Source organism: Giraffa tippelskirchi, chromosome 8, assembly GCF_054371585.1.
Source record: "Giraffa tippelskirchi isolate mGirTip1 chromosome 8, T2T-mGirTip1v1.2.pri, whole genome shotgun sequence".
Taxonomy (NCBI): Eukaryota; Metazoa; Chordata; class Mammalia; order Artiodactyla; family Giraffidae; genus Giraffa; species Giraffa tippelskirchi.
Window position 1 is genome coordinate 54539962 of NC_137282.1, and position 16560 is coordinate 54556521.

At 51.5% G+C, this 16560-nt stretch overlaps 1 protein-coding gene across 8 annotated transcripts; it reads right to left on the minus strand.

Moving 5' to 3' along the window:
• Window positions 1–1210: 1210 nt before the first annotated feature.
• Window positions 1211–16511, minus strand: ROPN1L (rhophilin associated tail protein 1 like). Of its 8 annotated transcripts, none has more exons than XM_081521306.1 (6): window positions 16459–16511; window positions 15974–16128; window positions 10652–10775; window positions 9308–9469; window positions 3712–3887; window positions 1211–1393 (listed from the first exon to the last, which is right to left on the minus strand). In XM_081521306.1, the coding sequence occupies exons 2-6, from the start codon at window positions 16102–16104 to the stop codon at window positions 1330–1332; spliced, it is 657 nt and encodes a 218-aa protein (XP_081377432.1). In that variant the 5' UTR covers window positions 16105–16128; window positions 16459–16511; the 3' UTR covers window positions 1211–1329. The 8 variants fall into 8 exon arrangements, with proteins under 8 accessions (XP_081377432.1, XP_081377437.1, XP_081377429.1 ...); XM_081521311.1 differs by having other exon boundaries at window positions 15699–16128; XM_081521303.1 differs by having other exon boundaries at window positions 15974–16147.
• Between the last annotated feature and the right edge of the window lie 49 nt (window positions 16512–16560).

Here is a 16560-nt window from a genome sequence, read left to right on the forward strand (position 1 = left end):
TTGAATGCTGAGTCTCCATCTTCGTCAAAGTCTCCTCACTAAGTGACTTTACTTAGAAACGTGTCTGTCTCTCGAGGAGGTAAATCCAGATGGGGTCACCTGCGCCCTCACCCTCAGCCCCTCACAGTCCGGGCTCTCCTGAATGCCACCCCAGGCTCCCACAGAAAAGAGGAACTGGTCTCTGTCTAGAGCGCCTCTGTTCAAAAATTCCAGTCTCTTGAATAGTTTATGTTATCCAACACCTCTGCCTTCCTGTGCTCAGGAGTTTCTGCCCCTCCCCCTCCCTACTCTGCAGCCTCCAAACAGATTGCTTTCCTCAGGTCATTTCTCTGCTATGAATGTGTTGTAATTAAGGTTCTTAGGAGAATGTGGAGAACCATCACTAAATATTGTTGTTGTTGTTCAGCCGCTAAGTCGTGTCTGACTATTTGCCACCCCATGGAGTGCAGCACTCCAGGTTTCTCTGTCCTTCACTGTCTCCTGGAGCTTGCTCAAACTCCTGTCCATTGAGTCAGTGATGCCATCTCACCCTCTCGCCCTCTGTCACCCCCTTCTCCTCCTGCCCTCAATCTTTCCCAGCATCAGTGCAGTGAAATGAAAGTCGCTCAGCTGTGTCTGACTCTTTGCAACCCCATGGACTTTACACTCCATGGAATTCTCCAGGCCACAATACTGGAGTGGGTAGCCTTTCCCTTCTCCAGGGGATCTTCGCAACCCAGGGATCAAACCCAGGTCTCCCGCATGGATTCTTTACCAACTGAGCTATTAGGGAAGCCCTTCCTAGCATCAGGGTCTTCTCCAGTGAGTTGTCTCTTCGCATCAGGTGGCCAAAGTACTGGAGCTTCAGCTTCAGCGTCAGTCCTTCCAGTGAATATTCAGAGTCGATTTCCTTTAGGATTGACCAGTTGGATCTCCTTGCTGGCAAAGGGACTCCAAGAGGCTTCTCCAGCACCACAATTCAAAAGCATCAATTCTTTGGCACTCAGTCTTCTTTGTGGTCTGACTCTCATATCTGTACATGACTACTAGAAAAACCACAGCTTTGACTATAAGGACCTTTGTCAGCAAAGTGATGTCTCTACTCTTTAATTTGCTATCTAGGTCAGTCATAGCTTTCCTTCTAAGGAGAAAGCGTCTTTTAATCACTAAATAGGGCCCCAGGATGCACTGGTTACATTCCATTACAAGAAAAACTCACACTACATATGTATGTGGTTAATGACATGTTATATTTGGTGCCAAGGTTTTGAAAGGCACTATTTTGACATTACAATGTGTTCTTCTCTGTATTAATGGCCTATGTCTTCTGAGTTTTCTTTTCGAGGCTTTCTAAATTTTCCTCTTTAGAATGAAGAAATCTGAAAGACCTATCATACCATTCTTTCTAGCAGCTCTAAATGGGAAACAGACAAAGATGCCCATTAGTAATCTCTTACCGCACATCATACTATTTCTATGCAATATAGCATAATTTAGCTTTACCTTAAAAATAGACTGTGGTCTCAAATCAGTAATTCTTACCCCTAAAAATAAAGCACTCTCTTTTCTTACATTGAAAAATGCATATATATTTCTAGGTGAAAAAAATTAGTACTAGGTTTAAGATTTTTTCTTTATTGACAACTCAAATTTTAGTCAGTAGTATAATAAGAGGATCTTTCTAGTATTTTAAAAGTTGATCCAGTAGAGCTCAAAGCAGTGTCTTAAGTCTATTAAACTTTGGCACTGACAACGTCTTTTGACTTTTCTCCTTATCTACAGATAGTTTTATTTCTTAAAAGATGTGAACGTTAGTTAATTTCTACTAGCATCTTAGATGTAAAAATACTGAACTGGAACAACGTTCATTTTCAATGTCAGTGGGAACATAAGAACTTCCTTGAGGGCTCATATTTAAAGGTAATAGGAACAAGTTAGTGGTTCTGAAACATACTTTACCATAAAAAGGAACCACCTCTTATGGGCCCAGGGGATGACACCTTAGGAAGAGCCTCCCATTGGAGCCACCTGGCAATGGAGAGTGGACGTCTCCCTGAACACCTGCCCTTCTGGGTGCAGGGACCTCCCACCACCGGAGCCCAACCACTGCTTAGGTAGCAGGGGAATCCTGTTACTGTCTTTGTGATTGTAAACACAGGGTTATAAACTCCCACCTCGCAGCCTGCAGTTAAATGCCCTTTTCCTGTACTTTCAGGCTGGGCAAACATGCATTTCTGTTGGGACCGTTTTAAGCCTGACAGGTGCACCAGACATCCCCGAGGGGAGGTCCAGTAGGCACTTGACATCGGAGTTTGGAGCTGGGGGCCAAGGCCAGACAGAACCCACGGGCAGCTCGAGCCTGGAGGAGCCCAGACACCCGGGATGGAGGGCCGGGCCCAGGGAGGGAGGCACAGGGGGAGTACAGTCAGTGGGGGAGCGGGCAAGGGGAAGGCCCCGGGCCTGGTTGGGATGGAAATCCCCGATGGGAGTGGACTGGAAAATGAGACTGGGTGAGGCGACAGGAACAGTGTCCCCGGAGGAGAGAGGGATAGAGGGCTGGCAGCTTCCAGGAGGAGGGAGAGGTTTTCAAGTTGGTGGGTGAAGGGGGAAGAAAACTGGGACCACAAGGGTCTGGGGCTCAGCCTGTGACTGGTGGGGTGGGGGGCAGACTTCAGAGGGAGGCGAGCTATCCTGCCACTGGCCTTAAGCACAGGGTGTCAAACGGTTTAAAAACCAGGGCGAGTTCAAAAGGAAGAGTTCGTTAGTTTCTCAACAATGAAACACGGAAATGGGTCCCTGCAGGCTGGGGGGAATCCTGACTCCCCGTGTGAGTGAAGAGCGACCCCCCCACCCCGTGCACCTCTCCCGTGGAGGGGGGACGGAGTGGGGTTGGGGTGGAGGGTAGGGAGTGCGATTCTGAAGGATGGAGGAGAGGAAGGGGTTTCGAGGGCTCCAGGTGAGGGCCGTGGGGGGGCCAGGGTCCCCTTAGGGGCCGAGGGGAGGGGTCAGCTCCGGAGCACCCCAAATGGTTAGGGGGGGAAGGGGGAGGGGACGAGAGCCTGGGAGGCGGGGACGGGCCTGCCGGGTGCGGGCTCCCGGGGGCCGGGCAGAGGGACTGACCGGTCAGTGTCACCATCAGCGGCTCCATCGCCCTGCTATCTTGTGATCTATCACCACCACAAACACGCGCGCGCGCACCGCCACTACATCCCGGCAGGCACGCGCGGCTCTCCGCAAACCTGTCCTGTGGCTCCAGGTGGCGGGTGTGGGGCTGGGGATTGTGGGCAGGGGCGCCTGGGGGGGCTGGGGAGCGGCCCCGCTGTCGCGAGGCCCACGAGCATCACCTTTCCGACCCGCCGGGCACAAGCCCCTGCAGGCAGCATGGGGGGCGGGTGGGTGGCGGGGTGCACGGGGTCGCTCCCCACTCACGCGGGGAGTCTGGACTCTCTCCACCTGCGGGGACCCATTTCCGTGTTGCATTGTCGAGAAACGAACTCTTCCTTTTGAACGCGCCCTGGTGTTAACATCGGACATCCCGTCCTTAAGAAGGCCGGGGCGGGATGCGCAGTCTGCTCGCTGAGCGGCTCACGGAGCGGCCCCCCGCCCAGTCTCCTCACACCGCCGAGCCACACCTGACACCTCGGGGCTGGGGGGCTCGGCGTGTGCTCCTTCCCTCCCGTCGAAGGCCTGCCCGATCGTCTGAGAGCCGAGAGCCCCGGCGCGCGCACTTACGCGTTCTCCTTCAGCGAGGAGAGGTAGGACTCGGTGTCCGACGCAGGGATGTCCGAGTCGAGCCCCGACAGGTAGCGGTAGACGTAGGAGAAGGTCCCGAAAGGGATGCGCGCGGGCCCGCCCTCGGGGTCCGCGGTCAGGATCTCGCACAGGTGCTTCATCGCAGTGGTCAGTGACTAGAAACAGCAGAGAACAAGCGGGGAAACGGTTACCGCTGGGATGCGCTAAGACCGACAGCAAAGACAGCCGCCGACAGACACCTGGGTACAGCCTCCAGAAGTTCTCCCCCAAGTAGGTTCTCGGCGGTCTAAATTAAGAACTACCGGGGATTTACAATTGCCACAAGAAAGAAAAGGGTTGATCAGGATGTAGCTGGCCTGAAAAAGAGTTTGATTCCCAGATTCTCTCTCATGTTAAATGGGAGTGACTCTTAAAGAGACAAGAGGAAGCCTCGATCTTACTGACGAGGGATTAGGCAACTTGGACACCAGTCCCTCTGGCCCCACAACATACCTCCGGGGGAGCAAGCAAACCGCCCCCAACTGGGCCGCCCGTGGAGGCGGGGCTACCAGGGCCCTGAGCAGGCTGGGGGCAGCAGCAAACCTGGGTCAGTCACCCGCTCAACACCACTGTCCGCCAGCATCCTTGACTTTCAGCCAGAACTCCTCCCCGCCCCCATGTGGCACGAGCTTCCAGAACATTCCAGAGCATGCTGACCCTCCCCCACCTGACCCCTTCTAGGCACCAGGGCATGAGGGTGAGGGTCGGGGGAGTCCTGGCCCATGTCAAACACCCCGGGAAGGTCCGTCTAGTCACCGCCACGGTTTTTCCAGTGGTCATATATGGATGTGAGAGTTGGACTATAAAGAAAGCTGAGCGCCAAAGAATTAATGCTTTTGAACTGTGGTGCTGGAGAAGACTCTTGAGAGTCCCTTGGACGGCAAGGAGAGCCAACCAGTCCATCCTAAAGGAAATCAGTCCTGAATATTCATTGGAAGGACTGATGTTGAAGCTGAAACTCCAATACTTTGGCCACCTGATGTTAAGAACTGACTCCTTGGAAAAGACCCTGATGCTGGGAAAGATTGAAGGCAGGAGGAGAAGGGGATGACAGAGGATGAGATGGCTGGATGGCATCACCAACTCAATGGACATAAGTTTGAGCAAGCTCCAGGAGTTGATGATGGACAGGGAGGCCTGGCGTGCTGCAGTCCATGGGGTCGCAAAGAGTCGGACACAACTGAGTGACTGAACTGAAGGCTTAAATCCCCAGCAGTTTTTCGAGATGGTAGGAAATCAGCCTCAGTGGGCGTGTCTTCGCCTCGTTGGTGGCCCTTGTCCTGCCCTTAGGGAGCCGACACGGAGGGCTGCCATGGCGACGGTGGGGCTTACAGAGCGCAGACAGCGAGCCTCTGGGACAGACCAGAGCCCTCCAGGGCAGCTCCTGAGGGAATGAAATGTGGGCTGCGCTCACGAGGAAGAGAGAGCCAGGAAAACCCAGGGGGTTGGCTGCGGAGGACAGTCCCCCAAAGCGGTGGAGGGGAGGTCACACATAGACCAAATGGATCAGAGCAGCAGCCATGTGGAAGCGAGTCCCATGGCTCAGGGACACGCAGAGGGCGGGAGCGTGGTCTCAAATACAGTCATTATCCGGCCGCCTCTGTGGTCAGGAGCCTGGGCCCAGCCAGCTGGCTCCTCTGAGGCTGCAGTCGGGTGGTGGCCGGGGTCTGGTTCTCACCCAGAGGCTCGACTGGTGGGGGACCCACTGCCAGCCTCCCGAGGGGGTGGGCAGAACTCACTTCCTGAGGCTGTGAGACCGCGAGGGGGCCCGGGCTCTGGCCAGCTGCTGGCCGGAGCCCCCCTGAGCTCTGACGAGCTGCTGCAGTCCCCTGACACAGGGCCTCCCTGAGGTCCTCTTACCACACAGCAGCTCCTTCAAGTGCCAGGGCCTGGACCAGGTTCTCACGGTAAACATCAGAGAGAAATCAGAGGTGCTTCCCGCAGCGGGAGGAGCAAGGCAGGGGCCCCGAAATGAGGTTCCTGCCCAGAAAGTGCCAACGGCCTGCATCGCCACACAGCAGGAACCCCCTGAGAGCGGGCCTGGGCATCTCACTCACTCCTCATGGTGACCATGTGAGATGAGGTCCAGGGGGGCCCAAAGAGGCCTGGTCACTCACCCAGGTGAACCAGCTTGGACGGGAATCCAGCAGTCGGCATCCTGAGCCCGGCCCAGACCATCACATCCCACCACTGGGCTGGCTCGGGGAGCAGGTAGCGGGGGGTGGTTGACACACGCCTGCCAGGGGTGTGCCTGGACCAGGGGCGCACACTGCCCCCCGCCCCTCACCAGCTGCTGGGACTCGGGGCGTCTGCAAACCACCGTCCACCCCCACCCCGACCCACAGCCCCCGCTGAGACGGGCTGCGGGGGGTGGGGGGACAACCCCACAGTCCTGAGGTTAGCCCAGCTCTCGGGGCGAGGTGCTGCTCTAGTTAGAAAAAATGGTGGCGTTCGTTTGTTCGTTTCTGCATGCACCATCTCCCCGAAAGACGGTCCCCAGGGAGGACTGGGTGAACAAAAAGTTGTGTATTTTACAGGTTCCCTGCTTGAACCGTCTGAGAGATGGGTTGCTCCGTTAGATCCTGCTGTTTCACCCCACACAGCGGAGGACAGTCATTGAGGCGGGGCTGGGGGCCTCCAGCAGGGCTAAGGGGTGGAGGGAGCGGGCAAGGAGCCAGAGCAGACACTCTTCTGCGTGACTGCTGCTCCAGCGCTTCCGAGGAAGAGGTATTTTAGGGGGGAAAAAAATGCATCCAAACATGCTGGCATCACTTCCCCCGGCAAAGATGCGATGACATTACTGGTGCTAACGTTTTTGACGCAAAGACTCGCAGCAGTTTTTATATCCAGAAGGACTCGTTAGGCAACTCTCTTGGCTTGGGAACTCTGTTCCCTACAACAGCTGTCTCACTCTCCTAAGGGTCGTGGGTCCTAAGGCTACCTGCTCGCCAGCTACTAGGACCCCTCTCCCGGGCAGCGGCCCCCCTAACCCGCTACCCATCATCCTCTGGCTGGTGCTTGGCCCAGGAGGCGGCGGCGGCAGTGTTGCCAGCCCAGCGTGCAGGCCTGAAAGAGAACCAGAGCGGCACTTGGGGCTCGGAGGATATACCAGATATCGCCCCGTGGGGCGTGGGGTGTCGAGATCCCCTAGCACCCAGAGCAAAGCCCACAAACCCATCCAACCAGAGAGACTCCAAAGAGATCCTGAAGAGCCACAAGCCATGAGACGCCACGGGTGGAGCAGCCGGAGTCGCTGCGTCACAATGAGGCAGAGTGACCCGATTCCAGCTCTACGGCAGTCCTGCGTGCAGAGAAGTGGACAGCAGTGATCCACGAGAAATTCCTCCTTCTCATCTCGCTTCAGTTCTTCACTGGCTCCTTTCTGAGCATTTCCTTTTTCCAAGCATAAGGACAAGTGCTAAGGTGCCAATCTGCCTGAAGAGCCGTCTCCTGCAAGTCCCAGCGCCGGGCTCTTGGGGCGTCTCCAAGCTGTCCTGCCAACACGGGCAGCGGTGGGTCAACAGAGCACGTGTCACCTTGGGCCTGGCCCCTCGTGGCCCCCGTGGACCCCCAGCTAGCCCTGCCCTGGGTTTTTCTGGGCGGGGGGGGGGGGCAGGCCAGGATGGAGCAGGCACCCCAGGCTCTGAAGTCTGCCTGGCAGAGGAGCAGGGGATGTTCACACCTGAACTCCTCCCCAGGGTCGGCTCCCCGCAGAGAAATAGGAGAGAGTCCACGGCCAACAGCAAAGACTCTGGACCGAGGCGGCTTAGTCAGGGGCCAGTGCCGGACCCCCCACGGGCTGACGGATGAGCAGATGAGCGACACGCGACGGAAGAAAAGAGAAGCGCATGTGCTCTTTCCCTGTCACTTGCCCAGTCTTCAGTCCGGAAGGGAAGCTCCAGCCTTAACAAATGTCTCCATCTAGCGTCACGCCCCACACACGGCTAAGAGGCCTCCTCTTGCAAAACACGAGCTGGTCTGGTTTGAAATCTAGCGCCCGATTCTCCTGATTCAGGAGGGAGGACTTACAAAGATGGAGCCCCCCAAAAGATGAAATATTCTGATTTCCCATCTTTATAAAAATCTAAACCTCACAAACCAAGTTTAGAGGAATAAACCATCAAATCAAATATTAGGTATTCATTTTCTATTATTAAAATCTCCCTTTACCGGGGCTCCAGAAGAACAAAGCCACATAAAATTTCCTCCAGGAGCTAAACGCGTCTTTGTCCTTCTCAGTGACACCCTGCTGTGATTCCCCTCAGTGGCCTCGGAGCCACCAGAGAGAGGCGGCGACTTGGTCTTGTCCAGCCCAGGGCTGGCAGGAAACGCCACCTGTGGGCAGGGCACCACGAAAGGGAGCAGCCAGCCTAACACCAGCCTTTTCTGAGGTTTCCGAGTTTCTCGCTGGGGATGTGAACAGAAGTGTTAAAGTGCACGCTATTTGCAGAGCACACAGTACAGTGTCTGTAGCCAGGCAGATGAATCAAGAGAAATCGAATTCGGAATCAAAGAAAAGTTCCAGAAGCTTATTGACAACATAAAGCTAAAACCAGCTAAAATAAAATCGTATTTCTTGGGGGTCCATATGTGCTCAACGGGAAGCAGGAGCTCAGGGCAGCCGATGCTTGAGGCGAGGGGCACAGTGCGGGGACCGGATGGGACGTTAGCTGCAGGCGGTTAGCTGTCAGTGGTCCTGTGAGGGAGTGTCAGACAAAGGAATTCTAAAACGGAATCAAGGAGGCTCGTGTGGGGACCCGAGACGAGGGCGCCCCGTGAAGCGAGGCTGAAGGGTTAGCCAGGTATGTGCTCTGGGGTCCAAAGCCTGGAGGGGCAGGGTAGCATGCCTGGTCTGGGCGGTAAAGGCAGCTGGCTCTTTTCCCAGTCCTTTTCTTCACACGCTGAAAGTGGACACTCTCCCTGGACCTGACCCCTGTGTCTCACGGGGCGACTCAAATTCTAGAGCTGAAGACAGGCTCTAGATTTCCAGCCCCTCCCCACCACACCAACTGCCTGTCTCAGTGCACAGACTGGAGGGGTGTCTATGTCTTCCGTCCTAAACCCGTGTGGGTTATACTTCTTAACATCAGCAAGGTACCTGCTGTGAGTTACTAACAATCGATTCTAACTGCTGTAAGTTACTAATAATCGATTTTAACTAAACTAGAAGATAATTTTATTCCTTTTTGCACAGGAGGGAAACCTATCAATTTGTCAAATGACGTGTAGTTTAATAAAAGTCATCGATGCGTTCTCTTCTAAACACTAAACACATTTTCACGGTGTCTGCATGTTTTATCTACTGTTAACATCTTTAACGTTGAGGCATTCATAAGTATTTAACTTCTGTAAGTTAAAGTAACTACAAGCCTAAAACATAATAAGCATCTGAAAAAAATTGCCTAAGACAAAATGCTAAAGTCATGATCGTTCCTAAAGTGATGAGAGTGTTCTTAGTTACTGAAACACCTAAATTATTTGGATGGCAGGCCCATGATCACTCAGAATTATTAACTGGCTATTTATAGGTACGTACCCCACCAAGCATGCTGCATCCAAGCGCTAAAAATTTTATCCACTCGATTTTGTCTTCACAGGGATCCAACTGCAGGAGAGCTTTGAATTTTTCTACAGGCAGGCACAAATTTTTCCATTTCTGCTCAAGATCTGCTAAGTCCACATATTCCTTGTGGCTACACTATTTGGAAAACACAACATGATATAATAGATGTTAAGTTGAAGACCCAAGAAATAACATAATGCTTGTGAAGACTTAAACAGAGTACCCATCCCCATTCAAAGATGAACTCTGAACTCACTACACCATCAGCCCACTGCTAGGGGAGGGGAGGGGGCGGGGTTGTGTGTGTGTGTGCCGTGGGAGTTGGGGTGCACAGGCAGGGAAGCGGGGGGACTGGGAACTAGAGGCTGGCAACAAGTTACTTCTTGAGAGAAAAAAGGTCTGTGACGTGAACATGGCATAATGTTATGACTTAATGAAATGAGCACACGGACCTGGGGTGCCTGATTCTCTACTGTCTGTCCGCAACGCTTCACAACACAAATAAACTTCAGCAGACCAAATGAAATGCAAGCCTGCAACATGCTAACAGTTAAACAGGAGAAATTTTAACACTGAAAATAAAACTATTCCTTCTACTATTTTAAGACAACTTGATGAAAATGGGTGGCTTCTGTGACCTGTAGCAGTATTCTGCGTGCAAGACCTTTGAGCAAATTTCTCATGTTTTTTCCCAAACTACCCCTCCCTTTCAGTGGTTTATTCGTCTTCCCTTAAGCGAGAGAGCCATGGGAGAATCCCGTGTGTAGAAGTCACTGCACCCTGGTCAGGAACACAGAACTTCAAGATGGATAACGAGGACAAGCCACTTTAAAACTCAAGGCTCAACCACGGATCTCAGTTTTGGTAATACAGCCTGATCATTTCAATAAAATACACTTTCTATGAACTCTCCAAGTGAGCTGGTGGGTCTCAAGGGCTTTCAAGAGGGCTGGAAACCAGAAACCCCTTCAGATGAAGAAGGTGGCGGATTATCATATTTAGCATAGTTTTTATAAACACATATTTCAAGAAGGATCTTGCAACCCCCATGTCTGAAATTCCATATTTTCAAACCTTTCATTTCATTCCAGCAGCCTCTTGCATCTTAATGCAAATACTAAAAAAAAGTGTACATGTATATAATCGTGAACAGCGATCTTGGGTTCTTTAAACCAGAGGAAGATCACTGAATTCAAGATTCCTTCCTTGAGTAAACCTCGAAGGTTCCCTGCACGGGACACAGGGCTGTGGATGGATGACCGTGGAGGTCCTGCAGCTTTATCTCAAGCTCAGCTGACTGATCACAAACTTTGATACCTGCTTGTGCAAAACTTTAAGGAGTCCTTGAGTCAGGCCTGTGTCTGTTTTCTGAGTGGCCATGGGCATTTCGATTCTGTCCTTCACGGGCAGTGGATCTCCTCTTGACAAAGCTGAAAAATACCTGAAACAACAACAGACATCTCTGAAGCTTCATCGACACATGCTGTTGTTGTTCAACCGCTCAGTCGTGTCCGACTCTTTGCAGCCCCATGGACTGTAGCCCACCAGGCTCCTCGGTCTGTGGGATTCTCCAGGCAAGAATACTGGGGTGGGTTGCCACCTCCTTCTCCAGCAGATCTTCCCGACCCAGGGATTGAACCCACATCTCCTTTGTTGGCAGGTGGATTCACTGACACACAAGCAGCCCCCAAATTCAGGCACTTTCATCAGCGACCCCAGAGGGAGACAGTGACGAGGGAGGACCAGGCTGGGGCCCCGGGGCCAGGCTTCCATCCTGGCTCCTCCACTCAGCTTTCGGACTTCACCTTCTCCTGTGCCTCAGTTTCCCTGTCGGCACAATGGGGACAATGGGAGCTCCACACTCAGGGACCCCCGCCTGGCACGCCTGGGGGGCTCCAGTAACACGTGCTACTTTTATCAAGCAAACACCCATCCAGGTCCAGAGATGTTGCCAGAGGAAGCGGAGGTCAGGGCCCTACATGACCTGAATGCAAGGTCATGTGCAAGGTCATGCCACTTGAACAGTTGTGGGCTTGCCCTGCCGCTTTTTGAGGGGCAGGATTTCAAGCATCTCTGCCTATTCAGGTCTGAGACCCCCTGGAGCAGGGAAGTCACCTGTTTGGCCGACCCTGTTTGGCTGGGTCAGGTGCCAACATTCCCTACCCTTCACTTTTCCTGCTTGGTATTTTTTTTTTCCCTTTATTGTTCCTTTCTGGGACACGGATATGGCTGCCAATACTGGGAACAAGCAAGGCACGGAGATGGTTTGGGGCAACAACTCAGGAGATGGTGCACGTTGGGTTTCTGGCAGGAAGGGGAGGGGTGCTACTTGGGGTCTCTGCAAAACTCTCCCCACTGGGGTGCATGTCAGTGGAGACCGGCTCCTTAAACAATGACATTTGCTGCCCGCATCACTTTCCCACCATCAAAGAAATGACATATCCAGGAAAATAAAACACTAAACCATCCAGAGTCACAGGAAATAATATAAAAGATATGAAAAACTATGGTTACCCAAGGGGAAATGTGGAGAGAAGGGATAAACTAGGAGATTGACATATACACACTACTATGTAAGATATATATATAACCAACAAGGACCTGCTGCATAGCACAGGGGACTCTACTCAATATTCTCCAATAACCTATATGGGTAAAGGGGGCTTCCCAGGTAGCTCAGATGATAAAGAGTCTGCCTGCAAGCTGAAGACCTGGGTTCAATCCCTGGGTTGGGAAGATCCTCTGGAGAAGGGAATGGCTACCCACAACGGTATTCTTGCCTGGAAAATTCCATGGACAGAGAAACCAGACAGGTTATATAGTCCATGGGTCGCAAAGAACTGGACACGACTGAGCGACTAATACATACACTTACATACATATGGGTAAAGAATTCTAAAAAAAATCGATATATGTATAACTGAATCACTTTGCTATATACTCAAAACTAGTAAAGCATTGTAAATAAACTCTACTCTAATAAAAAATTTTTAAATATATGAGTAAGTAGAAACATCTCAGAACACGTAACAAAGAGTAGGTAAACAGACATTTGCCAGGTGAAAAGAAACTTTTATATCTCACCCCCTTTTTCTCTCTCCAACCCTCAAATTCGATTTTGTTTTCATGCTTTTAAGACAAGTCCAGTAATATTTCGTTAACTTGATGGTTTGAGGGAAAGTTAAAAGGCAGGCAGCTGTGAGTTACACAAATGTAGATCTGAAGACCTAAAGGGCCAGGCTAGGGGAGGGGTGCTTCATGTGACCATGTTGCTCCTAATTGGGGTTTTCACCTACTGTCACCCTGCTTATTTAACTTATATGCAGAGGACATCATGACAAATGCCAGGCTGGATGAAGCACAAGCTGGAATCAAGACTACGGGGAGAAATATCAATAACCTTTAATATGCAGATGTCACCACCCTTATGGCTGAAAGTGAAGAGGAACTAAGGTCTCTTGATGAAAGTGAAAGAGGAGAGTGAAAAAATTGGCTTAAAGCTCAACGTTCAGAAAACTAAGATCATGGCATCTGGTCCCATCACTTCATGGCAAATAGGTGGGTAAACAATGGAAACAGTGACAGACTTCATTTTCTTGGGCTCCAAAATCACTGTGGATGGTGACTGCAGCCAAGAAATTAGAAGACGCTTGCTCCTTGGAAGAGAAGCTATGATCAACCTAGACAGCATATTAAAAAGCATCACTCTGCTGACCAAGGTCTGTATAGTCAAAGCATCATCATCACAGCCAGGGCGGAGGAGGCCTGCTTGAATGGCCAGGCCAGTTTATGTCACAGGCACAGAAGGCATGCGTGAGCAAAAGCCTTTAGGGCTCAATGACGTAATAAGGTACAGCCAATGGGCTGCGGAGTCACAGCAGAGGCTGGGAGCCAGGCTGGCCCACCTTTGCCTCCTGACAACCTCGTCTGACAAGAACCCTCCCGTGAGTGCCTGCTAGAGCCTTCCACAGCAAAGTTACTTCCACGCACTTCCTGGCTCTCTCAGCTTGGTTTCTCATTGTTTTTCCTTCCTATCGTGGTCCTTGTGTCATAGGCTATTTCCTCTCCTGCCTTGTCTTAACCTCAATCGCTACAAAACCTTTCAAAGACCACTTCACGTTCTCCTGAACAACATCTCTGCCTAACGGATTCTGTTCTGCCTGCTTTTTCTCCTCAAATCCAAAATTGTTCTTAAAAATGAAATTAGCAGCATGGAACATTCAGAAGGTTCTTGATAAAGCCTTTTCAATTAAAGTGAAGCTTAAAATAGTTGCCTCTAAAGTGTTAGCAAATATAACGTTCCAAGGGGGAAAAAAAAGAGGAAATCTTGGAAGGTTTGGCAGAGTACAAATAAACTCTTTTGAACCAGCTGTACCTTTTATTTAGGCTTGAATAATGGTTAAAACTAGAGGCCACAGGCTTTCCTGGTGGTGGCCCAGTGGATGGGAATCTGCCTGTCAATGCAGGAGACACGGGTTCAGTCCCGGGTCCAGGAAGATCCCACATGCCACAGAGCAACTAAGCCCGGGCACCACAACTACTGAGTCCATATTCTCCAGCCCGGGAGCCCCGGGAGCCACAACTACTGAGCCCAAAGGCTGCAACTGCTGAAGCCTGTGCACCCTAGAGCCTGTACTCTGCAACAAGAGAAGCCACCACAATGAGAAGCCCGAGCACATCAACTAGAGAGTAACCTCAGCTCCCCACAGCCAGGGAAAGCCAGCGCACAGCAATACAGGCTCAGCATAACTAAACAGAAAAAAAAAAAAAAACAGATAAATAAAACGAATTATTAAAAATAAAACCCAGAGGCCACAATTTTGGGCAAGAACCTTGAGAGAGTCTTTCAGAAGCATTTGTCAGAGGTAAAGTGCTGGGTTAACCAGCAGCCTCGTGTGGTAGGTGCAGTGAGGGCCCCAAAGATACCCTGGCCCTGATCCTGGAAGCTGTGGCTCTTATTTCACATGGCAACAGGGAGTTTGTATGTATTTTAAGCAAATACATGCTCAAATTTTGCATGTGTTTTGAGCAAATACATGTATTTGAGTGAGGATTTTGAGCTGGGAACACCATCCAGGACTATCTGGATGGTTCCTAAATGCAATCACAAGTGTCCCTAGAGGAGGGAAGCAGAGGTACACATGAGAACACCACAGTGCTGGCGATGGAGGAAGGGCCCAGCAGCCCAACAATGCAAGGAATGCAGCTCTAGAAGCTGGAAAAGGCAAGGGGAAGGGTTGGATTCTCCCTAGAGTCTCCAGAGAGAGCAAGTGAAAGTGAAAGTCGCTCAGTGTGTCTGACTCTTTGCGACCCCACGGACTATACAGTCCATGGAATTCTCCAGGCCAGAATACTGGAGTAGGTAGCCTTTCCCTTCTCCAGGGGATCTTTCCAACAACCCAGGTCTCCCACATCGCAGGCAGATTCTTTACCAGCTGAGAGCAAAGCTCCGGCAATATCCTGAGTGTAGCCTGGTGAAACTGATTTTGGACTTTTGGCTTCCAGAACTGTGAGATCAGAGACGTTTGTTGTTTTAAGCCATCACATTTGGTGGTTATCTGTTACAGCTGTCCTAGTAATAATTTACTTTGGTCATACAACTTATAGAGAAGTTCAGCAAAATTTGACACTCTCATTACTAAAAAAAAAAAAAATAATAATAAGTTAAATTTCTACTGATTCTTGTGATCACAGATTTTGAGTTTCTGAGTCTGAGTCTGTTTACTACAAAAGGACAAAGAGCTTTCCTGTAAAACCACCAGGATTTATTTTAATGATTCTAAAGTCTGCTGGGGCAAAGAATCCGTCTACCAATGCAGGGGACGCAAGAGACTTGGGTTCGGTCTCTGGGTGGAGATCTCTGCCTGGAGAAGAAATGGCAACCCACGCCAGTATTCGTGCCTGGAAAATTCCACGGACAGAGGAACCTGGTGGGCTACAGTCCAGAGGGTGGCAAAGAGTCTGACACAACTGAGCAGGGCTGAGTGGGCACACACACACACACACACAAAAGGTCTATTGACTTGTGACTTTAAAAGTATTGATAATCTGTTCCTGGAAATGGTTAGAATGTTTGCTGCAAGAAACTGTGAAGTCTCTTGTGCTGTGAACCACCATGGACAGAGTTTAACCTTATAGCATTCTTGGGATGTTTACTCTAACTGGAGCCACTCCCTCTGGTTCCAACAAACTCAACAAGTACCTAATCCTGGAGGATTCTCTGATGACAAGGAACATCAGCATAAGATTTCTCTTTGTAAAATAATTTCACAAGTAAAATAAAGGGACTGTGATAGTTTGACTTTTTTTAACACAACGCAAAAACTTTTTATCCCGTGTTAGTGCTTTATAAATTTCAGTCTACCTGCATAAATACCAGTCTCCAAGAATGGAGGTGTCACTACTTCGTAGATAAATTGGCATTTTGAAGTAATTTCTGGTCTCATGGTCAATAATGCATGATGTTTCCTAGACAGATACTTAGGTGTAGATGTCACCGATGCTGAAGTGGAAGTTCTGTCGGTACTCGGTCTGTATCCTGAGGGTTGGACCACTGGTCTAGGTAGGAGGGTTCACTAGGCACGACTGGACATGCCAACGGGCCGGCTCTTGGCAGGTGCTGGCCCAAGGGGGGCTTACCCCGCGGACCACTGGAGCACGTCGGCGGGCTGGGTGCGGATCGCAGCCTTGGTGAACTGCTTCAAGATGTCCGGCAGTTCGGGGGGGATGTGGATCTGCTGCGCGCAGAACATGGTGTCGGGAAGCGGCATCGCTCTCCGCAGGCCAGAACCAAGCTGGAAGAAGCAAGGTGTGCTGCGAGGGGGAATGGGGAGAGGAAGGGCGGATCGGTCAGCCTGGGGAGCGCGGGAGACGCGCCTGCCAAGGGGCCCCGGGGCCAGGGTCCCAGGTCCCGAGTTTAGACCCTGGCCGGGGCCGGGGGCCTGGGGCGGGGCCGGGGTCCCGGATCCGGGACCAGGTCAGGTTCCGGATTGGGCCAGGCGAGGCCGTCCGTGTCTCCCTGGGTTTGGAGTGGGGCCCGGACGGTGGCGGTGGGGGGGCTCACGTTTGGAGGCGGGCCAAGGGGCCGGGTTCCCGAGGCGCGGGCGGCGGCGAAGGGTTCTTACCGCTCCTCCGCAGGCTCCTCTGAAAATGAGGGCCAACCGCCCTTCCTAGCAACAGCCCAGAAAGGGCAACCCGGCGTTATTGTCCCGCAGCGGTAACCAGGC

What these genes read in the sequence shown, in the direction of transcription:
- ROPN1L (XM_081521306.1), bottom strand. Translation starts at nt 16,104, where the DNA reads ATGCCGCTTCCCGACACCATGTTCTGCGCGCAGCAGATCCACATCCCC. An exon ending in GTGCTCCAGTGGTCCGCGGG is followed by an intron (nt 10,776 to 15,973) that starts GTAAGCCCCCCT and finishes TTGTTGTTTCAG; the next exon opens with GTATTTTTCAGCTTTGTCAA. An exon ending in TTAAAGTTTTGCACAAGCAG is followed by an intron (nt 9,470 to 10,651) that starts GTATCAAAGTTT and finishes TTTTCCAAATAG; the next exon opens with TGTAGCCACAAGGAATATGT.